The sequence below is a fragment of the Felis catus genome, chromosome A2, assembly GCF_018350175.1.
Source record: "Felis catus isolate Fca126 chromosome A2, F.catus_Fca126_mat1.0, whole genome shotgun sequence".
NCBI lineage: Eukaryota > Metazoa > Chordata > Mammalia > Carnivora > Felidae > Felis > Felis catus.
In genome coordinates, this window is record NC_058369.1 from 32,488,452 (window position 1) to 32,513,964 (window position 25,513).

Here is a 25,513-nt window from a genome sequence, read left to right on the forward strand (position 1 = left end):
CAAACTAGGAATATGAGGGACCTAATTTACTTAATTTGATAAAGTAGAGCCACAAAAAGAACCCCAGCAGTCATTTCACTTGAAGGTATATTCCTACTCTCAGATCAAGAAAAGACGAAGCTCCTCACTATTACTTCTAGTAAGAATTATACAGAAGGTTCTAGTCTGTGCAGCGAGTCAAAAAAAGAAAAAAGAAAAAAGAACAAACAAACGAATGAAGAAAGAAAGAAAAAAAAGAAAGAAAAGCCATAAAGATGAAGAAGGAAGAAAAAAATTCTGTCCCTTAAAAATGGTATGATTTTATGTATATAAAACCTCCCAAAACTATAGATATGTTACATGTATTAATACAATAATTAAACATCTTTTCTAGATATCAATATAAAAAATCAACTGTACTATATACTAGCAAACAAAAAATTAAAATTAAAATATAGCATTCATAATAGCATCAAAAACATGTAAGAAAAAATCTAACAGAAGAGTTCTAAGACTTCTAATGAATAAATTATAAAATATTAATAGACATTAAAGAAGACCTAAATAAATGCTCACAGGTTGAGAGCATCAATATTATAAAGATTAAATTCTCCTCCAATATAATCCCAATTATGTTTCCAAATTTTTCAACAATATGAGAAGCTGAATCTAGAATGTATACGGAATTGCCAAGGATGAATATAGGCAAGAAGAACAACAGTAGTATGGGAACGTGTGCCCTGCCAGGGATCAAGAATTATTATATCAGAATTAACTGTAGATCAGGATAGGTAAACAGACCAGTGGAAAGGAGCATCAAACCCAGAAACGACCCACGCATGTAATATGGGCATTTGTTGTAAGACACATGCATGGCAGTTTGGGAGGGAAAGGAAAGATTTCAATAAATGTTGCTGAGACAATTGGGTATCCATGTTTTTTGAAAAAGAAGAAGGAAATATATAAATATATATGTGGAATATGTGCACATAATTATGGAACATATATTACATATGATAGTAATATGTTATGTGGAAATAAATATAAATATATATATCATGTACATAATATACCAAATATGTATATATAATTATAGAATATATAATATATACATATATATTTACATATATGTGTATATTTATGCTTATAAGAAATATATATTTATAAATATATATTTAAATTATATAATTTATAATTTAAATATTTATATATTTATATATTTCCATATAATATCACATACAAAATAATTCCAATTAGTTTCTGACTCATATAGGAGAGAATAAACCATGTTTTCAGGAATGCAGTGTAGAGAAGAATGTCTTAAAATACAAAGGACAATATGGAAAGGGTTATATATTTCGCTACAGTAAAAAAATATACCATTAAGAGAGTGAAATCTATATATTGGGGTAACACATAACCAACAAAAGGCTTGTTCTCAGAAAACAAAAAGAACTCTACCAAAACCTTAAGAAAAAAATAGGCAAGACAACAGAAAAAGTTCTGCAAAAGATTCAAGTCTTTTGTTTTACAAAAGAGGAAATCCAAGTGATCAATCAATAAATATATGAAAAGGTGCTCAACCTCATAATACAAAATATGCAAATAAAAACCAAAATGAAATGCCATTGTGTACATCTACTAGATTGAGAAAAAAAAATGTTAAGTCTGAAAACACCAAATGTTTGGAGAACACAGAACTTTGGGACTTCTCATACACAGCTGGTATGAATAATGTAATCACTTACTTGGGTATCTACTCAAGTTAAAGATACACTTATCCCACGACTCAGTGATTTCAACCTTGGGTGTGTACCTTAGAGAAATGGGTGCGTATGTGCCCTAGGATGATTGTAGCCTGCAGCAGATCAAACCTGGGATATACACTTTGGGTACAATGGATAAATTACAGTATATGCACACATGGCGTGCCATGCAGCAATGTAAAGGGACACATGACACAAATAAATCTTGTGAGCATATACTGAGCCAAAGAAGTCACATACAAAACTATGATTCCATTTCGATAAAAATTCAGAAACATATATTTTGGGGTATTCATTCATATTAGGTAAAACTAAGATGAAGAGAAAGATACCATAATGGTGGTTACCTCCAGGAGAGGCTGAGGGAGCTGTGATGGGCTCACGGGCTGGGGCAATGATCTTTTTCTGGCTCAGCATAGTAATTGTATCAGTGTTCTTTTTTTCCTTTCCTTTCTTCTTGTTGTAAAATATATAGAACATGAAATTTAGCATTTTGGCCATTATTTGCATACAGTTCTATAGCATTAAGTATGACATTCATACTGTCATTCAATCATGGATGCCCATTTTTACCATTATTCAACTAACTGCAAAAATGTTTTATGCACTTTTCTGTGGGTTTATCTCTCAAGAAAAGAAGCAGAGAAAGTCAAGGGTATGTGCAAAGACTCAGTCACAGAGGTATTAACCATAGTCCTGTTTATAATCAACAATATGAAACATTCAATCACTACTTTGAGTTGCATGAAGGGATGGATCAAATATCAACACACACAGACCTGTGGACGGGCTTTCATACAGCCTCCAGAAATGATATCACAGAAGAAGATGCCATGGCACGAAAGACAAGTGAGGTGTACAGTGAGGTGGAAAAAGATATTTATGATACATTATGCACAGATATTCCAGTATTTTAAAATAAACTACAAATACTTATGCAAGAAAAAAGATAGGAGAAATACATTATGATATTAACTATGATTCTATTTGAATAGTGGTTTTATGTGTGACTTTTATTTTTATCGTTTTGCTCATTTGTATAGTTGCAATTTTGAGCAATGAATATGGATTACTTTTTAAGGGAATAAAAAGGAGCCAATACATTCTACTGGGAAATGATAATGAAGAAGCGACTAGAAATCTCCAAATGGGAATATGAAACCTGGAATTAGCTTCTAGGTGTATCTGGAGAACATCTGGAACCCTATCAGCTCCCATCAGCCTACTGGAATATAACTTTTCCTTGTCAGTTACCTCTTTCCTACCGGGTTACTTTTTCCCAGAGTCCTAGCTCTGACAGTGAGATGAAATTCTAGCTGTCTGCTCTCGAAAAAAATTGGGCCGTGGAGGTAGGGGGATCCTTTGAGAACAGCCGGCTCCTAATTGAAAGGAAGTGAAAATCCTCCAAACATTTGCACGCACAGTTGATGGATCATCCCTCACTTTTCCTCCATCTGGTCTGTGGCCTCTTGCAGAAACCAAGACAAGAAAAATGAAGTGTACCTGACACAGGGAATGAAGGGAGTCATTTGGATGACAGAGTACAAGCTCCCCATAAGATGCTTGGACTGAGAGAGGCAGTGGGACAGAAGACGCCTGGGACAGTGCTCGTATCTGACTTCACGCTGGGTAAGTAGACACCAAACACAGGGCAAGGAGAGAGGACTCGGCAGTCAGTACACAAATAGGCTTCACAGCCAGGCTGGGTCACACCCTGTGCATACCTGTTAGCTCATCAGAATGGAATTCCTAACTGGTAAGCTGTGGTTGAATGCGCCCCACAACCCCGCCCACCCCCCCCCTCCCCCATGCTAGTGATCCCCTACTGGGACCTTACTTCATAAATTTCTAAAATAGGAGAATTCAGATTATTTTATGGCAGGTAAAGAAAGTCAAAAAGCATTAAGTGGAAAAATATTAATAATTCATTATACATATGTGTGGCATGCAACTACTATAATTTGCATTATAGAGTCTCAAGGAAGAGAAGGGCTGGGGGGCACAGAGGGACTTATGGGTTAAGGAACTATTTTTTTAATATATATATATATTTTAATTTTTTTTTTCAACGTTTATTTATTTTTGGGACAGAGAGAGACAGAGCATGAACGGGGGAGGGGCAGAGAGAGAGGGAGACACAGAATCGGAAACAGGCTCCAGGCTCTGAGCCATCAGCCCAGAGCCTGACGCGGGGCTCGAACTCCCGGACCGCGAGATCGCGACCTGGCTGAAGTCGGACGCTTAACCGACTGCGCCACCCAGGCGCCCCTTTAATATATATTTTTAAAGTTTATTTATTTTGAGAGAAACAGAGACAGCACAAGTGGGGGAGGGGCAGAGAGAGGGCGAGAGAGAAAATCCCAAGCAGGCTCTGCATTGCCAACACAGAGCTCCACACAGGGCTGGAACTCACGAAACCCTAAGATCATGACCTGAGCCGACATCAAGAGGCAGATGCTTAACCGACTCAGCCACCCAGGTGCCCCAAGGAACTATCTTTAATTCGTCTAGTTCTTGTTAATAGGTGTGCTATAAAAAAGGGGTCAAATGAATTTGGGAAATGTTAGATAAAATATACACGGTTTCAGGAATTCCTAAGGTCTTTAATTGACTAAAATGCGTGTGACTCTCTACAAATACAAATAGCGTAGACTTTTTATGCAGAAACTTTTTGACCATAAAATATCATCTAAGGAATTCACCTTGGAAACTGCTTCAGTAAAGTAATCCTTTTCTTGTCGCTTTTTCCAATGTAGGACAGCAACAACATGCTCTTTTTTCTCACGGATTTCGCTGGTCGTGTGGTATCAGCACAGGACGTTTCAGGGCTTTCCTATCTGATGAGATGGTTGTCCCCACACTGGCTTTTCTTTGTACTTATGGCAAGTGATAAACCTGATAAAGCTCGAACTACTAACAAGTATCAGGGGCTTTCATCAACCAGACTAAGTCCAGAGCCTTTGCAAAATGACCTCCCAGAACTCAGAGGTACTCTGTTATTGGAACTATTAATACTTTGCCAGAGAGTACACTTTGTCTTTGTTTTCAGTGTATTTTCTTTCTCGAAAGAAAGAAAACAAATGGGCTCAAAGGAATGAAGAGGGGAATGTATAGAAATTCCTTAAAAATGGCATCTCCATAACTTTGCAAATAAATGAGGAATGTATAATTTATGTACGCTTACCTGCTTGTCACACCTAACCGTCATTCTGTATGGCACTCTTGATTTTCTTTGAAAATAATGGAATACAAACACTTGGAGAAATTGGCCAAAAGAAGGAGACTAGTTCAGATGTAATGAGGACTAAACTGATTAAGAACATGGCTAGGAGTGAAGTGGCCTTCTTCACCTTTCCAAAGCTTCCGGTTAAGACTTTCATTCTGCAGTAATGAAAACCCCAGCCTTATGAACAAAATTCAAACGAAGTCTATATGCCAAAAGAAATAGAACTTAGCATTCATTCTCCGTTCTTGCTTCCACTTGGAAGGTGCCTTTTCCCCTAAGAACATGTTTAAAAGGATAAAAAAGTGGCTATTTTTGGCCAGAAGCAGAAAATGAAAGACAATGGAGAAAAAAAATATTAGCTCAGCTTTTCCAGGCTTGAAATAATGTGTGATTTTTGCTGTTTTTCCAACTTTTGAGAACAAGTCTGGTAGAATGCTTAATTCATTCACCTCGTGAATCACCTTTCTTTTGTGGGAATATTAATGCCAAGCTAAAATTTCTCCATATGAGGAAAGAAAACAAAATCAAACGCAGCAAAGCTGTGAGTAGTTTGGTAAATAAAATCATTCTGTCTCTACTTCATTAATTCTCCCTTCATCCTTTGGAGGTCCTGTGAACTATAGCAGTGCATCATTTAAATGGTACCTTCAGGTGTTTCACTGAGACATAATTAAAATTGATGTTGTCATCTGGCGTTTCCTTGTGCAGTTTGTCTAACTCCTCGCAAAAGGCAAAACAAAGCTCTTTGTTATGACTTTGTCTTTCTTCAAGAAACTGCCTAAGATTTTCTTCATGTGTTCTGGAAAACTGGCCAACTGAAAGAGAACTTACGGATTCCTGAAGGGATTTCCTTAGCACGATATCCAAGTGGTCCATTTGGAAGGACCTGCCATGACAGGAAAGTTGGTATCCCCAAGACATTCCATTCCCTAGTTGAAAAGCACTCATGAATTTTTAAAAAATCTTCTTTACGTTGATTTACTCCCTCCAAAGATATGCATCAGGCTCATACTATGAGCCTCCTGATAGAAATAAGGCTCTATTAGCCCACAAGACCCCACCTCTTAGTGGGGCTCACAGTCCAGCAGGAAGGCAGACATGAAACTCGTAATTAACAATAACACGTAATGAACACATCAAGAGGAAGTAACTGGTGATGTGGATTTAACCTACAGGTCAGGAAGGTCACCCTCCCTGAGGAAGTGAATTCAAGAAATCTCCCAAAGGATGCCGAGCGGAGATGGGGCTGAGGAAAGGACCAAGTTAAGGGAGAGATAGGGGCTGAAGGCCCCTGGAAATAAAAGAGCTAGGCATTTGCTTTCTGTCTTTCATACATAGTCCAAGTTTCGCCTTTAGTTTCACACAGACTAAAAACTACTTTCTCCTCCTACAACACCATTAATAAGATTCTGTTTTCTACTATTTTCATCTCTTTTGCGTTTCTTTAGAATATAATGATTTAATGAGAACTACTATTTTTGAACATTCATTTTGCACCTAGCCCACTGAATCCTCACAAAACCTTTTCTCCACAGTTGAGGGAAACAGAGATTCAGAAGGTTACCCAGTCAGGCAATTACTAAACTAGAATTCAAAGCCGGGTCTGAGACAGAGATATTCAAATATAAGATTTTAACCGGTTTACTGGGGTTTCTTTAGGTTCAGATCTACGAACTATCTCATCAAAATGCTAGGGGTGGTAATGGGGAAAGGAGGTGTTAAAAAGATTCCCAGCACTCATTCAGCTGTTTTGAGTCTGAATCTCTGAGGACTTGGTCTGTGGATTTGCATTTTAACACGTTCCCCAGGTGCTTCCCTTGCCTTTGAGAATCACTGAACTTCATCCCACTTCCCCAGTGAGAGAGAAGGGGGTGGGGCTTGAAAGGGAGGGAGGGAGGGAGAGGGAGGAAGAGAGAGGAGGCAGAGGGACCACTGCTGATGCACTTTACTATATACTCTTGTCTATGTTCTTAGAATACCCTTCTGCCTGTTTGGTGAAATGAAACGTAGAATGGTCATGATTTTCAAACTGCAAATCATATAGCCTCATGCACTGGCAAGATGTTAGGCAAGGCACAGAGAGCTGCGAGAGCTGCGTATTCAGGCTTCAGCCAAGCTGTGAAAAGTCAGGCTTTTTTCAGAGGAAGTGAGATAAGACAAAAACTTACAAAAACAAACATCCTGAGGCTGGTGTTCAAAAGGCCACTGGCAAAATCTATAGTCTAATGTGAAGTGAGCTAAACAAACACATTACTGGGCCATCCAGGAAACGTGAAGCAGATGCCTGGAAGTGGGATGTGTGTTTTCAACCTGGGTAGAAATATCCCGGGGAGTGATGATATGGAATCAGACACAAAGTGCAGATAAAAACAACAAGGGGGATTGGCAACAGGCAGTGCCTCCAGGATGGACAGGAGGTGCTGCTGTTAAGTGGTTCAGAGCAAGTTCAGGGTAGGTGGGGGATCGGTGCTCCAATCTCACTTCAAGTTGCACACCCTAGTTTTCTCCTAGTCCTGGCATTACCTAATGGCAACTAATTCACAAAGGAGTGGTGGTGGAGACCCAGTGGCCCCTGCTAAAGCTTTAGAACTTTTGTTCCTGCAAAGATTATGGTGCTGCCCACAACCCCCCCCCCCCCGCAACGTGTTATGTACTTTCAAATAAAAACAATACCAATTCAAAATATGAACAAAGGTAGTTCAGCAACATTCCAAGTTTTCCTCTGAGACTCATTTAATGCTTTTTGAGAAATACAAAATATCAATTTCTGGCAAAAAAAAAAAAGAAAAGAAAGAAAAAAAAGATTTTGTGTGCTTTGCTGTTTCCCGACACACAAGCTTCACCTGGTGAGATAGCGTTCATAAAGTGCTTTCAAACTCCTTGGAACAAATGAGGTACTCAGTCAGTGGTAGTTACTATTATTTTTAATAATAGCAAGATATGAGGTGCCTGGGTGGCTCAGTGGTTTGAGTGCCCGGCTTCGGCTCAGGTCATGATCTCACGGTTTGTGGATTTGAGCCCTGCGTAGGGCTCTGTGCTGACAGCTCAGAGCCTGGAGCCTGCTTCGGATTCTGTCTCCGTCTCTCTCTCTGCTCCTCCCCTGCTCTCTCTCTCTCTCTCTCTCAAAAATAAATAAACGTTACAAAAAAATAACATCAACATATGTTCCCAATTACATTTACTGCAGGCTCCTTCCCTACCTAGCTAAGGCTCTCCTTTCTGTAGATGCGATTTTGCCACAATGGTACTATCTGGCCTTGTTGGAACCCAGCTCTACAGAAATGAGGAAGGTGCTCGTGGCTGCCCTCTCCTCAGGACCAGAGTCCAATTCTCTGGCATGGTTTCCCACTGAGCCCTTTGTCTCTTTATACTTTCCCTGTCCTATCATGACATTTAATTAGTTATTTTTTGCTTGCTTTTAATTAAAGAAACACTATTTACACTCATCTGGGAACCATTCACCGAATGCCATCTAACTCTTGACATTTGTTTAGAAACCATCATTTTATTTTGCAGAATTTTTATAGCATGAATATTTGATGACAGCCCTCTCCAAGCACAAGCTCCTTCCTCTCCTTCTAGAAGGTAATAGCAGTCAAGTCAACCTTTAGATTGTTGTGACCATCACACTGAAATTTCAATTGCATTTTGGATTTATATTATCAGTAACAATTGGGAAAATTGTAGTATATCTTAAAGTAACCACACATATTGTTGTTACGCCTTGAAATAGTACATGTATTTCCTCAAAAACTCTTTTTCCTGTGAAGTCGTATCTTCTGCCACCAGCAATGTTTCAACGTGGCAGTTGTCATGGTAATGTCTAATTATTATTACCAGTAAACTATTCCAGATCTAGATTTGGGTACAGGCAAGATATACTCCAGGGGGAAAAAATGATGGCAAAAACTCTTAACCACTATTTCCTTTGTTAAAAAATTGCATTCGGGTCACTTAATTCTACCCATGACATCAAGGATGCCTATTTTTATGAAAAGCTGGTTTTATACAGCAGGAAAATTGGCCCTTTCGTTATGATGCCTAATGATTCATGGCTGTTAGGGAACTCTTTCACAGAACAAAGCAGATTGGATTTGGTGGTGGACTTTGCATTCCACAGCATCTCTTAGGGTCTCTATGGGGTCAGGGATTTAAGTCTTAGAAATTGCGCTTGGGCTCCAAGTTGTCCAGTTCCATTTTCTGGAGTTTCTGAGGGCAATTGTAAAACCGGTAAAGAGGCAACAATGTGAGTTGATGCAAAACACCGCTGCCCATGAAAAGACCCAGAGGCACCAAGGGTCTCAGTTCTTAGCAGTGAGACAGAGATGCTCACTAAGAAGGGAATGAAGCATGGACAAGAGAAAAAGGTGGCTGTAACAGGGGTGATCAAAATCATGTAAAATGAGTTAAACCTTTAGAAATTCGATAGGCACACTCTCTAGGCGGGATAGCCAAGGTTTTTCTGGTCCCAGAAGCATCTCACTGAGTTGCTGGAAGAGAATTCTTTCCTATATATACTTGTTCTTCTCATCTGGGTTCCTGATTCTTTCATTTAGGTCTGTGCTTAAGAGCCAGGTTTTGGGAATCGTGGGGCACATCATGTTCTAACAAACTTCTTCTGAGCACTTAGTATATCTAGAGTGATAAATACCCTATTTCCTGAGTTCTACCAAGTCCGTCTGTCAAGTTAATGCCGGGATGCAGGAAGAACACTGTATGGATATAATAAGTTATATCCCCAGTTCAGAAATTTTAAAATATGAGAAGAAAAAGAGAGTTTATCTTAGAATAGGGTGCTGTGGGATATTCAAGAACGCAGTTATATTTAAGAATATGGCTTTAAATCAGACTGACCTAGGTGTAAATCCTGGCTCTGTCATGGATGAGTGAACTCGAACAAGTTATTTAACCTCCCTATGCTTCAGATTTCTCAACTTTAAATCGGGATGATGGGCAGTATTTCATCATTTTTTGAAGAGCCTGAAAATATTGTTAGTAAAACATCAATAGCACCATCATCAGTGTCATGCTCCCAAGGTCTGGGCTAGAGATGCAAAATGTGATGGTTGTCAACACACTGGCACCAGGTGAGGGAGTAAGCATAGGGAGGAAGAATTTAGCACTTGCTATCTGGGTTTCAATCGCCGCTCTGCAACTTCCTAACTGCATGACCTTGGGCTTACTTGACCTCTTAGGGCTTTAATTTTCTCGTTGGTAAATACGAACCACCAAGGCAACAATCTCTAGGAGTTCATGGAAGGTTTAAACGAATGACTATACATAACGTGACCAGCCCAATGCCTGGTACGTGGTAACCAATAATTATTGGCAATTTTTCTTTTAGTATTATACTCTATTTACTTTAAGTATCTTTTCTACTGTGGTAAAATATGCCATAACAAAGTTTGCTGTTTTAACCACTCTTCTCCTTTGCGTGTCTACAGGTTTGACTTCTCTAAGGGTCTCGGTGAGTGAATTCGTATAGCATGTGGCCTCTTCTGACGGGCTCTTTTCACCTAGTGTAATGTCTTCGAGGTTGTTCCATGTTGTCACACCTTTCAGAACTGCCTTTCTTTTTAAGGCTGAATAATATTCCATTGTGTGTATATATCACATTTTGTTTATCCGTTCATGTGTTGATGGACATCTGGGTTGCTTCCCTCTTTTGGCTCCAGTGAATAGTGCTTCTGTGAACACTGGTGTAAACAATGCTTATTAAAACACAGCATCAGGGAATTCATGCCAGCAACAGCTGGATAAGGAGAAAAAACTCAGGAGCTCCAACATTTAAAGGACAGGCAAAGGAAGACTTACTTCTTTGGGAAAGTTCTTCGAAGGGTTCCAGGCAGAGGCAGGGCGTGGTGTCATTCATGAGGTGTTCGCAAAACACGTCACGAGTTTGATTTAGGACAGTGGCCTTGTACACGGGCAAGAGCGAACAAACAGATATACTGAGGAAATACCACGGAAAGGGATCATACCAGCAAGAAGAGCCATAATCGAAACCTCACAGCCTCTTCAAGAAGGCTGTGCTGTCCTCAAGCGCTTACAACGTGCTTGGCTCTGCTAAGTCCGTTACATCACAGCTTTAATCCTCTCTGCTACCCCAAAGGAGACCATCCCATCTAGCGGGTGAGGAAATCCACTATTGTGTAACTGCTACCGTCTCAGTGAGCTAGTGCTCAAACTAGCACTTTGCCCTGCTCGGCCTGCTGCGAAACCCTGGGTTTAAATGCCATGCGCTCTGTGCCCATCCTGAACAAGGCAAGAACTCATTTCACATTCAGCAAGGACTCTCCTGAATCCTTGTGTCTGCCTGGTCTTTTGGCACTGTCTTCAAGACATTTCCAGAATCAAAGGAGGACCTTCAAGTGTCTAATGGATTTGACACATGTATATTCTTATTTTTTTGGCTTGCCAAAGAGACCCAAACAACATCTGAGCCTGTGATATCCCTGATCCTTTCTTCACTAAATTTTCAAGTTATGGTCTATGGACCACAGCATGTTAAAGCCACACAAAGAACAGAGCAGAGGCCAGGAATTTCCCTTGATCAAAACCCCATTCTATTTTAGGTTCTATAAAAAAGGCAGCTCAAGTAAGAATGACACTTCCAGTTATCTACTGCTGCTACCCAAAAACGTTAATTTTTGTGGCACAATCATGGGGTACCATGCAATTTACCACTTCCCAGGCAGTCCCTAATCTTCCATTTTCCTCCCAGGTAAGTTCACTCACGCCCAGTGGAAGAGACATGGGCAGCCCACACCCTGAATATTTCCTCCTAGAAATACTTGACATGTGACAGATTTGTTGGTGACTCCTCAGTAATTAAAGTGTCATAACAAGTTGAAAAGCCATTTCCAGAGATTCAACAGGCAAAAATAATTTCCTTTCTATAAAATGGTTATGTTGCCAGCCATAACTCTTAAACAGGACTGAAGTGATAATCAAACACAGTGATATATGTAAATTTGTTTTGCACACTATAAAGGACCTTATGTATGTAAGGGATTATTATTTTTATTATTACCAATTGACCTGTTTTACATTTGATGTTACAAACTTGAAAGTCCTTTGCATCAGAAAGCTATTGACGTATCGTGTGAAAATCTAAATTAAATCCAATCTTTGGCTTTTTCTCTAAGCAAGCTTAAAAAACCTGGAAAAGTGGCGCATGTGATTCTGGGTTTAAAGGGGTGATACGGACCCAGGTTCCTTATCCTCAGCATTGTCACTATGGACATTTTGGTCCAGATCACACATTGTTGTGAGGGCTGTCTTCTGCATTGCTGGATATTTTGAAGTATCCCTGGCCTCCGCATCTACCTCTGAGCCATGACAATCAAAAAGTGTCTACGCATTGCAAATGTGCCCTAGGAGGCAAAACTGCCCCAGACTGACAACCACTCCTATAGACAATGGAGCTGGAAAGGCTGCTATAACAGCATGGACGATGGAAAGTTCCATATAATTGTAGATTTTTCAGTGTTGTTTCTGCTTTATGGGGGAAGCCCTTTTTAATCCTTCGCTTTCACAAATCTGCAAAGTTGAAGTGAAAGTTCTGTGGTGTGGCACTGAATTATGGGCTGACTGTTGAGGCTTCTAGGGGATTAGACTTACTTGGCTAAATTAGCACTTGGATTCTATCAACATGGAGACCCAGAAATGAACAAAAGTGAAAGCAAATGAGATGCGTGCAAGTGAGTGGGGCAGGGGCAGAGGGAGAGCAAGAGTGAGAATCTTCAACAGGCTCCCTGCCCGGTTTGGAGCCAGACACCAGGCTCAAACCCACGCACTGTGAGATCATGACCTGAGACGAAATCAAGAGTCAGACGCTTGACCAACTGAGCCACCCAGGCTTTATATTTATATTTACAAATCCCCAAATGCTTTATATTTTGATGTAAAAAAAAAAAAGACAGATGGCCAACACTGCCCACACACAGCTCAGCCACACACACACACACACACACACACACACACACACACACACACAATCTCTAAAGCTCCCAAGAGCTCCTGTGCTCTTGTCTTCTAGGTGAAACAGGAAAAATTTAGAGCAATTCAGTCTGCTGAATAGCAATTTTTTTTTCTTTTTCTTTTCTGTACAGAAAATTTCACCAAGTTCTCAACCTCTGAGGAGAACTTTATCAAAGTTACTTGCTGTTGCTACCTGTTAAATAAGATATCAAAATCCTTAAAGCTTATCAGTTTCAGACAAGTCTGAAATATAAAATATGTGTCATACTTGACACTGCAGTTACACCTTTCCCTGAAAGGCCACCAAGGACTCTATAGTTTAATTAAGACTTCAGATTTAGAGAGGGCAACAAAGACGTAGATAAAGTGATTTCATCCAAGGCCATACAGATGGAAAATGACAGACTAAAAAGTGAACACCGGAAGGATTTTAAAGTTTCTTTTCCTGAGTTATTTTTCATCCCTCTCTCCTACTTCTATCTTCTTCTCTTTTTTTTCATTCTGCCTCCCTTATCTTATTACTGATGATCTGTCAGCACAGCGCTTGGCTCCTAATACATGCTCAGGAAATACCTATCACTTAATCAAAGAAAGACTCAAACCACAGATATCAAGGGAAATGAATTAAAGCAACTTCCCACTGAAGAGACTATTTGCCTTAGAAGAATATGGCATTGTGACTTTTTAAAAGTAAAAGTGCTGATCGACAGCATTTTAAATTCATGGCCACAGATCTCAAATGGCTGTTCAGTGGCACCTAGCAATCCTACTGTTTGGGACATCCAATTCCCTTTCTCCAAAACAATGAGTTCATGGATAACCTTAGAACTCCATAGACATTTTGGTGGACAATGAAATACTAAAATAAAAACAAATGTATAGGTAAGACATTGGCTCAGCACAGCTTAAAGAAATGTCTGCTTTTGATGAAGCCTTTCCACAAGCAGTGGAACAGGCAAAGGCCAGTCAAAAATCTCAACTGGAGCTTTAAAATTCATAGCTCTGGTCTCCACACACTGCCATTTGAAAACAGAGATCATGCCTCCCCTTCTTTTAAGGTATTCCATGAGTATACACACAGACAAATTAAAACAAAACTCATTTTTGCTGGTAGTTCACTGCCTTCTCTATGCAACCTCACGTCAAGGAGATGGAAAAGAGACTAAAGCCAAGTGCACCTTCTAATATCCTTGCCCGAGCTTACTACCCGGCAACCACATGCACCACACATCACATGCAGACGCTTGCAGAATCCCAGAAGTTCAATTATTTTGCACATTACTATAATCACGGATATAGGTGCTTTGGATACTTGCAGTCTCTAGCAACTGACAGTTTCAAGCTGCAGTAATGGCCTTGCGGTTCCCTAATTGTTATTTCCCCTGAGAGGGCTTAATGGAATTCATGCAACACAATCAAACTTACACAAACATTTCACATGCATGTCAGCTTTGATGGAGGTCCAGCCAATGGCAAGAGAACAGATAAACAGATATATCTCACTCTTGTTCCTCTGCTCTGCTGCACTTGAACTATTAGAATTGCCCACTATCTACATTCTTCGCTTCCACCGTATATGCCCTTGCCGACCTATCTCCCCCAGATGGAGTGTGAACATCACAGCTGGACCGATAATCCTACAAAGTAAATTGGACCCTGTCACCTCCCTGTTTAAAACTCTCCAGAGCAATCTCATTGTCTGAGACCCACTGGCCACTGCTAGAGCCAGCCTCCCACTGTCCCAGTAGGCTCTCGCCACAGCCTCCAATCAGCCCCAAGTTTCCCCAGTCTCAGGGTCTTTATTTGAGCAGCACCCCAGCCTGAGAAACTTTGCCCAGTCTCAGTCTGCACATGCCTCCATCAGACGGTTCTCCTTCGGCCACATCTCCCCTGCAGACTTTGTCTACAGAGGTCTCTCCCTTCATTCTTTATCAGAGAACCCCAATCACTTTCTTCATAGCACCGGGCTCAGTTTGCAAATACTGGCTTATGAATAGCTGTGCTTATTTCCTTATCTCTTCCCCCAAAGACTGTAAGAGATTCCATCTATTCCATTCTCTGCTGTAGAACAAATCTGCAACTGTAGTGGACATGAAGCAAACATAATAGAAGTTGCTTAAATGAACCAACATATATCATGACACACATGGATGACAGCTTTGAAGAAACACATTTGCCTGAGAAGAAACCAAATGTAAGCCTTCTGTTCAAATGATTACCCGTACCCATTTAACCTTCTTTTTCTTTGGGCTCTGCCTGTCCCTTTACCCAGTTTGGGATTTACAGGAACTCAGGGTTTCCAACGTGGTATGGCCTCAGGAAACACCAAATGAGCCCACTGCTTATGTTTCATTCCCAGATTTTTGACCCCTGTATATTTGAAGGGAAATCTAACCTTGATTCATTTATAGTTGGTAAAAACTATTTCATCTAATTGTCCTCTTTTTTTTTTTTAATCAAAACCTTCTTTTGCTGACACAGGAAGTCATATTTTGTCAAGACTAGATGAACTTGAACCCAGAGAGGTTTGAATTCTACTGCAACCTCAAAAACCACAAAAATGGAAGAAATGTGGGAAGTCAAATATGTTCTTGTGCCTCATCGATAGGGCCTAACATTTTTTTCATCTCGGGAAGATTTATGTGTTGCCAGTTCCAGCCCTACCCGTAGTTTCTTGGTATAGACATGAGACACCATGTGGGGACTCCAACTTCAGAAGCCAGTTTTCACTGCAACCCCTTTTGGCTTTTTGAGTTTCTAATGTAACCTTTGCAAACAGCTGGTCCAAATTCCATCATGTCCCAGACCCACACAGACCTCCTCTGCGTTATATTCAGTTTGAGGACAAAGGAAGTTCAGGGAGGAACAGTGAGCAAGATGTGATTTGGCCAAGTGATTATAGCTGCTTTGCAAGCAGCTACCCAGAATACAGATTTTACTGTTTTTTTTTTTTTTTTTTTTTTGTTAAACCTTTAAATGACTTACGGAACTGTATGCTTTTATGCTTTTTTTCCTCCAGAGCTGAGATAGAGGGCTCACCCCTCCTATGTGATGGACCACCCATTAAAATAAACCCTCTACAGTCACAAAGCATATCTCCTCATGACTTGGTTAACCCCCACAAACACAAAGACCACCACAGCCCTTGACTTCTATCAGTGAGCAAAATGGAATTAAATAATGTGTCACCCCTCCGACTTTGATGAGAGTTGTATATAAACAGAGTGCAAGAGGAAAGAGATTCTAGTTCTGGGTCTAGAGTCCGAAGGCCTTAGGTTTATACCTTAGCTTTTTCACCTGTGAAATATATTACCTGGACCTCAATTTCCTCAGGTGAAAAGCAGGGTTAAACAAGAGAAACTTCCACATCAGAGGACTTCTGCGAGACTCAAATAAGTGAACGCAGATAAAATGCTGAGCACAGGCTCTGTGGAAAGTATATATTACATACTCAACAAATAGAAGTCAGTAGCATATTTTTTTATCATCATTTCTTTTTCTTTCTGAATGAGGAATAGTTAACAGCAAAGCTGTCTGAGGTAGAATCTGGTCAGTTGATAGGGCTCATTCAGGAGCTCTGCACACATGGGTATACATCGGTCTTGGCATACAGAGTTCAAATTCCTTCTATGGCAAAAGGGTGAGTAACTTCATGGCATGAATGTTAGGGACTACCTTCAAGGAGACTAAACTGTAAGTGTCAAGCGTCTATAATTTTTTTTAAAAAGTATTTATTTATTTTGAGAGAGTGATAGAGAGCGAGAAGGGGAGGGGCAGAGAAAGAGGGACACAGAGAATCCCAAGCAGGCTTCAGACCATCAGTGTGGAGCCCAATGTGGGGCTCAAACTCATGAACTGCGAGATGACGACCTGAACTGAAATCAAGAGTCAGACACTTAACTGACTGAGGCACCCAGGTGCCCCCAGTGTCTACTATTTTTTTAATTTTATGTCCTGGAACTTGAGATGTGAAACCAACTAAAATTCAACCACGAATGAAAATATTTGGGGGTCAAAAGTGAAATTCCATGTTTAAATGATCAGAGACAGGTATTCCAATGCACTACTAATGGAAGTAGAAATTGGTTTCACCATTTAGGAAAGTGCTGTGAAAACATCCGTTGATGTTAAAGCTTATCCATCATCTCAAGACCTAGTAAGTCTACTTCACTGTGTTTAACACTAGAGAAACACACCCAAGAAGACAGGCACAAAATATTTAGAATGGCGTGGTTTGCATTAGTGAGAGAAACTGGACACAAGTGAAAGGTCCTTTCACTTTTAAATAAGAGAAGCTAATTCCTTGAAGAAATAACCCTAAATATTTCAACAGATTCACAATTTGTTGTGCGGTTCGTGGACAGCCTATGCGGTGATTCCGTTACCCAACCTTATTTCATAGGTGGCTCTGCCATTCCCTGGGACCTTGGAAACTTCTGCTAAATCTTTTGCATTCTGCTAGCACACAAGGCATGAGGAAAGGCAGCAAAGACTTTGACATTTGAATAGATCGAGCCTGGGTCACAGATCACTTCTTTCCACAATTCAGTGGCCAGAATGCAGTAACCGAAGCCATATCTATTCATGATGTGGTCCAGATACAGGTTCGGGAAGAATGGGAACCAGGCTTTTGATGAACAACTACTCAGTTTCCGACACAAACACTGTAAGAATATTAAAAGAATAAGGCTGATCTATTTTACTAGCATATGAGCCTTCTAAGACATACCACTGAGTGAAAAAGCAAGCGAGACGCATGTCACAGAATGGGTTCCTTGGAGGCAGACTCTAAGACGGTGTTTACTGTTCAGGAAACTTATTAAGGAATATTCATTTTATCAGTATCTGAGGAAGCAGGATCAGTCAGAGGAAAAGGCTGAGCTGCAATGCAGGCCCAACGGCAGCTTCAGTCACTCCACAGCGTTCTGAACCTAAAAGTTCATTCTGAGTTGTCCCAAGATGGGCCAACATTGAGAGTCGTGCACTGAACTGGCGTAAGAATGTGCACAGTGGTTTCAAATGGAACCAGATCGGTTATTGAACGCTGGCTGAATCTGAAAGGGGTGAGGCTGAGGAGCTTCTGTGCAAGTCATCAGTCCCTGAAGGGCTTGACAGCTGAAGACTGTCTGCTAACGACATTCTGTAATGAGGCAAGGAGTCCTTCAGGGAAGAGTCACGCGGGCAATGCACAGCAGGTCTACCTCGCGCCGCAACAATCGAATCCTCTACCATTACTGCCAACCAAAAGGACATGATTCCTTTCTCTGACTGAATGCATGCATACATAAAAGCAATGTGAATAGATAAAAATTCTGGACACTGTTTATCATGACAAACAAGCATCAGGATTGTTGTGTTCCTTTTGAGAAAACGAGGCAGGTCTGAGACGGAGGGCAAAGGTCAAGGAAAAGTTATCGGTAATGTTAATGTTTTTAAACAGAGAAAATGAATTGACACATTAGTTCTGTGATGAGGATTTAATAAAATGGCATTTGAGATGCATTTCTTGTACAAATATAGTGAGCAAAACAATATTCTATAGGAGTAGGACTTTCCATTTCTAAAGCGTTGGATTAAAATAGCTCTAATTTATTCAAGGATTGATGGACTTTCCTTCTCTCTTCTTCCTCCCACAGGTTTATGGCCATTTCATTGCTCACTGTATCTCCATCAAAGGGTGACTGGGGTTGGGGGGCCTGGGTGTGGGGAGGAGAGGAAGGAAACTAGAATCAGCAATTTCCATTACTTGCTAGCAACTCTGGTGAATATGTTTAGTGGGGGAAATGCTGAAAATCAGTTATTTGGATTATCTGAGCCTGTCAACCATCCATGTTACACCCTCTTCCCATTAGCAGAGACTCAAGAGGATTGGCCATAATTGCATTTGCAGTGACGGCAATTGAAACAAGATTGTTTTCAATGACTGTGTGGTTCTGACTGAACTATTATTTTTTTTTCTCTTTCAAACAGCATGTATCCTAACAAGGCATTTTGAGGAAAGAGACAGAGCCCACTGTATTCTCACCTGTTACTTATCTGCCAGTCTTTCAGGAAAAGATAGTTAATCTAGACAGAACAAGACAATTTTGTTTTAATCTGGTAATAGAATAGCTTATTAGGGATGCCTAGTAGCAGAAAGGCATAATGTAATCAGTATAAGGACATGAAGGTCACCTGGGTGGCTTGATCGGTTAAGTGTCCCACTCTTGATTTTGGCTCAAGGCATGAATCCATGATTCGAGCTCCGTGTCGGGCACAGTGATGATAGTGCGGAGCCTGCTTGGGGTTCTCTCTCTCTCCCTCTCTCTGCCCCTCCCCTGCTCTCTCTCAATAAATAAACAAACAAACAAACACACAAACACACACACACACACACATGGTGAGTGAGAAAGAGAGAGAGAGAGCAGGGAAGGGACAGAGAGAGAAGGAGAGTGAGAGAATCCCAACCAGGGTCTGCACTGTCAGCACAGGGCCTCTACTGTCAGCACAGGGCCTGTCTCAGGACTCCCAACTCGCCAACCGTGAAATCATGACCTGAGCCAAAATCAAGAGTCAGAAGCTTAACCAAGTGAGTCACCCAAGCGCCCTTCAATAAATATTTTGAATAAATAGTTGTTGAATTCAAAATAATTGAATATTTTCATAATGCCAGTGTTATAACTCTATCTTTAAAATCTCTGTGTTGTGACTGTGCATACACTGGGTTTTAACCAAGTCACTGCCAAGATGAATGGTTTTCTCTTGGAATTACAATGCTGTGTCGGAAAAACCTTAGAATGAAATTCAAAAGAGTACGGTTCGAGTCAGACCACCACTTATTTCATTTAGTGATTTTTGAGACAAATCCCACAGACTCTGTGTCAGTTCAGCTATCAAATGAATATACAAGGACAAATCCTACGCTTAATGTTTTATACATATTTTTGTATTCATGATTTTACCTTGACACTGATGTTAACAAGCTCTTGAAGGGTTCCATTGGTATCAAACACAACTGAATCTTGACCTAACTATAGATTGACTGACGTTAAGTAAGCGAAATGGTCTCCTCAAGATTCTATGCCTACGTCTTCATTTTAAAATGAGTTCATATACTTATAGTTCATTTCTCATCAGATTGCTGTGAAGTCAAAAGTGAAAAAGCATGTAAAGTGCCTTGCACAAAGCCTTCATATAAAAGGGAGTTATCTTCAAGTCTCAGCTATCCCTTTAACAAGGCTCACTCTGCTTTTCTCTTTTTCCAAGGAAAAACACACGTTGTAAAATAAGCATTCTTCAAAGACAACCTGAAGACGTCTGGGAATTCCAAAGGCTGAAAATTCCATGAGTTCATAGAAGCTTTCACTAATTCCACAGATTTAAAGACAAAAGAGAGAGAGTCAACTGTGTGCCCAAACTCATTTCTGATGATTTCTTCCATCCTACCCTTTCTGCCTCTCTGGGGGTGGCTGTGCCTGTAAAAAACATTGAAGTTGTCAGGAACAGAGTCTGCTTTCAAGACTGGAATGTCAGAGTAGAGACTTCTGTTCCTCAGACCAGAAGAGACTTGATTTGGTAAGAGTTTCCAGGTCTGAAAGGAGACAGAGCTGGGACATGGGAACTGATACAGATAAACAGCACAAACACCTTGAGAGAGTGATATATCAAGAGAGACTAGAATAGGACAAGAACAAGATCATGACACAAGATGAGATAAGAAACCACAAGACCCTGTCTAAAAGCTCTAATGTGTGTTGCAACCAGAGGTTGACCACATCCCACGAAATTCCACATTACATAATTGCAATGGGTAATGGGCGCTTCCTTGTAAAAAGGAGAGATTTGTTTTCCCTTTTATGGCTAAAGTAAAAAGCATGAGAAGTAGCCCCATTAGGAAGAATAAAGTGTCATCAGGTGAACTGGCACACCTCAGGTGACTTAGAATAAGATGATTATGGAACTGGGTTGATTTTTCATAAAGCAAAACCTTATTTCTAAAGGTGCCGAGAGACAGGATGGGGACAGGTATTACAAGGTTCGGGTAGTCTCTTTTGTTGTAAATAGACCAGTAAACAATACACAGTTGGACACAGAGCCAAAGAAAGGGCTTCCATTCCTCACTAGAACATAAGCTCCAAGAAGTCTTGTTTTGTTCACTGCTGTATTCCAAGCTCCTAGATCATGCTCAGCCCTTGATGATTATCTATTGAGTTAATTAGCCAGCTGTGAGGCCTTGAAAAGAAACCAGTACATCTGTGAAATAGGGAGTAGGTTTAGATATTCTCTAAGGCCATCCTAGTTTTAAAATTTTACGGTTGTATCAGAAACTACAAATGAAAAAATGGACTTTACATTTTTTCTCTCTATTACCTATGTTATTTCTTCATCCAATGTCCGTATGATCTATTCTAGCAAGGCTAGGTGTAGAAAAATACCCCTGGTGGGGTATAAGATGTCTTCAGGAGTCCAAAGATAATTACTCTTTAAAATGAAACCTTTTTTTTTCAATATGGGTAAGAAAAATACAATTCGTTTTTCAACTCCATTTATCATAATGTTGTAGAGTTTACTTTTCAAATAAAGTTACAGGCAAGTCAACTTAATTAAAATATTTTAAGTAAATTACAATGTAAGTGTCTTACAGCAAAACTCACAAAAAGTAGAATACGAGCAACTCCTGTTTGAGAAAAGTACCTCCATCGATACTTACATCATAGATCTCAAAACCTGATTTTGACTAGTGATCTCTACAGGAATGAATCCCATCTGAGGTAACCTTTAACACCACAGCCCTATTTGTAGTAAAGTAACTACCTTCATTGTACTCTTTAAAAATATAATAGGTATTTTTAATACCTTTATATTAAATATACAGTAGCTACTGGGCAGCTCAGTCAGTTAAGCGTCCCACTTCAGCTCAGGTCATGATCTCCCTGTTCGTGAGTTTGAGCCCCTTGTCAGGCTCTGTGCTGACAGGTCAGAGCCTGGAGCCTGCTTTGGATTCTGTGTCTGCCTCTCTCTCTGTCCCTCCCCCATTCATGCTTTGTGTCTCTTGGTCTCTCAAAAATAAATAAAAACATTAAAAAAATTTAAAAATATACCTGTTCTTCTGGCCATGATGGATTAACAGCTACTGAAGAAACCACCTACCATAAACAATTAGAAAACTGAAAAAATCTATGTATTACCACTGTTTTCAGACCGTGGACTACAGACAGCACAAGACTATGATCCCTAAGAAAAAGAAAACAGATGAGGTAAGGATGTAATAGAATTTTTTTTTTTTTTTAACCAGGAGATACTTTTCAACGTTTATTTATTTTTGGGACAGAGAGAGACAGAGCATGAACGGGGGAGGGGCAGAGAGAGAGGGAGACACAGAATCGGAAACAGGCTCCAGGCTCTGAGCCACCAGCCCAGAGCCTGACGCGGGGCTTGAACTCATCGACCGCGAGATCGTGACCTGGCTGAAGTTGGACGCTTAACCGACTGCACCACCCAGGCGCCCCCAGGAGATACTTTTCAGATTGCTAGTCAGGGAAAGGAAGCCCAGGTAGAACATGGGCTCTCACTAACTGGAACAGACAGAGTTCAAAGACTGAGTAAGCTGAAGTGACTGGAATTTGTGGGGCAAAGTACTAGAAAAGAAAGAGATATTTAGGAAAGAAATTCAAAAAATATGCACAAGGGCACCTTTAAGCCTTTGGGTGATTATCAAGCCATATAGAGCAATACTCCACAAGGTACAGAACTGGGGAAAGAACAATAATTTAACTTAATGGCTACCTTATCTCCCATTGGGCTGAACCATCTTCAAGCTCCGGCCAGCCAGAGAGAAGAAACATCACTGAAACCATTAAGCAGTTAGTAGAGACCCTAGAATGGCCATGCCTCAGTAATGATACAAAATTATCCCTGGAATAAAGACTACTCCATACCTTCCCTAACACATCTTAAAAACAAGTCTCATAAAGATTAAAGTGATCCATACTTTAAATGACTGCCAGATCACAGAGCAACACTATTTAAAGGAACATCATAAAACCTGGACATTCAACAGTACAACATTAAGAAAGCACCGCATCTAATCTAAAATTACCACACCTGCAAAGGATTAGAAAAAAACCTTTTTCTTCCCCCACAAGCAGAAGAAAAATTAGGCAACAGAAATAGACCCACAAGTGACAGAGAATATGTAATTAGCATACGAAGACTTTAAAATAGCTATCATAAATAGTTGGATTAAAAAAACACGAATACAGTAACAGAAATGAAAACTGTTAAAAAAAAAAGAACCAGTGAAACTTCTAAAACAGAAAAATATTTAAAGTGAAAAAATTCACTAGGTGTAATAGCAGTTTGATTCTGCAGAGGTAAAGGTCAGTGAACTTGAACAAAGAGAAGAAAGGATATCTTTTCAAAAACTGGTGCTGTAACAATCAGATGTCTGTGTTGGAAAATATCAACTTTGAACCCAAGTTCCTATCACATACAAAAATAAACTAAGAACAGATCCCAGAACTGAATGTAAAATCTAAAACTGTACAAAGTTGTGACTTTATTTAGGCAAAGATTTCTTAGGACACAAAAAGTACTAACCATATGAAAGACTGATAAATTAGATTTCATCAAAATTAAAAATTTTGCTACTGATAAAACAACCACAAAAAAAGATGTCAAGTCAAAAATTCAAAGAAAATAGTCATAATACTTATCTTTACCCAGAATATATATATAAAAAAACCGTCATAACTCAATAATAAAAACACAACCGAATTTTAAAAATGGGCAAAAGCATTGAATATACACCTCACAAATGAAAAAAATACCTAAGTGGCCAATAAGCACTGAAAGATATTTCAAATCACAGTCACCAAAGAAATGCAATTTTAAACCACTCTATACCCACTAAAATGGTTAAAATGAAAAAAAGAGGAACATTACTAATATTTGCCAAGAATACAGATCTGGAAATGTCACCCATTCGTGGTGGGAGTGTAAATGGTGTAAGTATCTTAGAACACAGTTTGGTAGTTTCTTGTAAAGTTAAATATAAACTTACCATATGACCCATCAGTGCATCTCCTATGTATGAACCTAAAAAATAAAAAGTATGTGTGCACACTCTGCTAGTCTATTTATGTGAGTGTTTGTTGATATACACAATATGAATGAGCCTCAAAAATATTTTGCTGAGTGAAAGCAGCCACACACAAAAGAATATATAGCACATGATTCCATGTGTATAGATAGATTAGTCTACACTGATAGTAATGTAATGGCAACTCAAGTTGGGTTGGGAAGTTGTCTGGGCAGGAGCAGAAGAGAACAGTTTAGTGAGTTGGAAATTTTCTGTTTCTTGACTTAGGTGATGGTTACATGTGTTTATGCATATATCAAAACTCACTGAGCTACACATTTCGAACGGGCACATTCATTTTGTAGTATGTAAATTATACTTCAATAAACTTGAGAATATGTTTATTTACACACTCACAGGGCAAAGTTATTTTAGGTTTCTGCCTATACATCTTTTGTATCATTTATCTTTTTTCTATTTCTTTTATTTCAGATTTGTATTCTCTGATGTCTCCCCTTTCCTACACTTGGTAAGTTTGAGCCCCTTCCCCCATCATGGTGCATGACCAACATAACAAGTGATAGCTGTTGTCATGTCTGCAAATGCTTTCAGTTGTACAAAAAGAAAACTTCACAGACTGTTCCCAATTAGGTGACGTACCCATGTAAGGTCGGTGGTAAACCAACTGAGACCCACAGATCTATAATCTTCTAGCTCGTATTGATGCGGCAATGCTTAAGTTAATTGTTCTTTAGGCAGATCTTTAGCAAGTTTACTTTATTTCCTCTTCTTCTAAACACAACAAACTAAGGCTGTTATCCCAAGTCTACGTTCCTGAATGCCATGCATTGGTGAAAGGGGGCAGGAGGAAAAAGCTTGAAGACTCAATACTGTTTTCATGCTCTGAAAGCCTCTTTGGACTAAAGATAATACAAACTCTGGGTGTTGTTGCCAAAAACATGAGATTTTTGGTTTCAGCTGATGATTCAGGAGCTCAAAGTGTCAACTGGGTAATGGTACCCAGGAATAATTCAGTCCACCAGTCTTTGTAGAGTGATTGGACACAATGCAGGTCAACAACACTGAACAGCCAAAAAACAAAAGTACATTGTCAGCTAGCAACAATGAGAGAATCTTAACAGGTGTAATTTATAGCACTACTGTTGATGAAGTTAGTAACCTTTAGCAAGGAGACAGACAATCAATAAATAGCTGCCTGAGAGTCTGCACCTGCAGAAATTTAAGTGGAAATTGACCAGAAAGTCAGCTGTAAGAGGTACTAGCAGAATATTTAAACCAGATGAAAAAATTTAAGGTTAATGATAAATAAGTGACCAAAAATGTAGTATTAGAATAATGATTTCTTCAACTTCCTAGAAAAACTGGATGAATGTTCACTAAAAAAAGAAAAAAGAAAGCAAATGTAGAGAATAATACATTGATGCATTTACGGAAAGGGCTTGGGGTATTTAAACTGTGGCTTTGAAACCGCAGAAGGGG

General features: G+C 39.7%; 1 protein-coding gene and 2 long non-coding RNA genes across 22 annotated transcripts in view; 1 reads left to right on the forward strand and 2 right to left on the reverse strand.

Moving 5' to 3' along the window:
• Window positions 1-25,513, forward strand: part of LOC102899165 — a 337,155-nt gene that overhangs the window by 307,694 nt on the left and 3,948 nt on the right. For 6 of the 10 annotated variants that reach the window (XR_006593844.1, XR_006593845.1, XR_006593846.1 and 3 more), the window contains 3 exons: window positions 3,221-3,374; window positions 20,200-20,508; window positions 24,506-24,542. Coding sequence is in view for 1 of the 10 variants with exons in the window: in XM_019824011.3 (XP_019679570.2) it covers window positions 3,221-3,252 (32 nt within the window). In the remaining 9 variants the exon portion in view is untranslated. Of the gene's footprint in view, window positions 1-3,220; window positions 3,376-8,487; window positions 10,439-19,327; window positions 19,523-20,199; window positions 21,862-24,505; window positions 24,543-25,513 lie in introns of those variants that run through there. The other 4 variants (XR_006593848.1, XR_006593841.1, XR_002740311.2 and 1 more) reach the window with 4 other exon arrangements.
• The window catches only part of LOC111559434, a 464,969-nt gene that overhangs the window by 299,275 nt on the left and 140,181 nt on the right, over window positions 1-25,513 (reverse strand). The gene's annotated exons all lie outside the window — the stretch shown is intronic.
• LOC123383736 lies at window positions 18,417-20,206 on the reverse strand. The gene is made up of 2 exons (XR_006593872.1): window positions 19,896-20,206; window positions 18,417-18,650 (listed from the first exon to the last, which is right to left on the reverse strand). It is a non-coding gene; the product is annotated as an uncharacterized LOC123383736 (long non-coding RNA).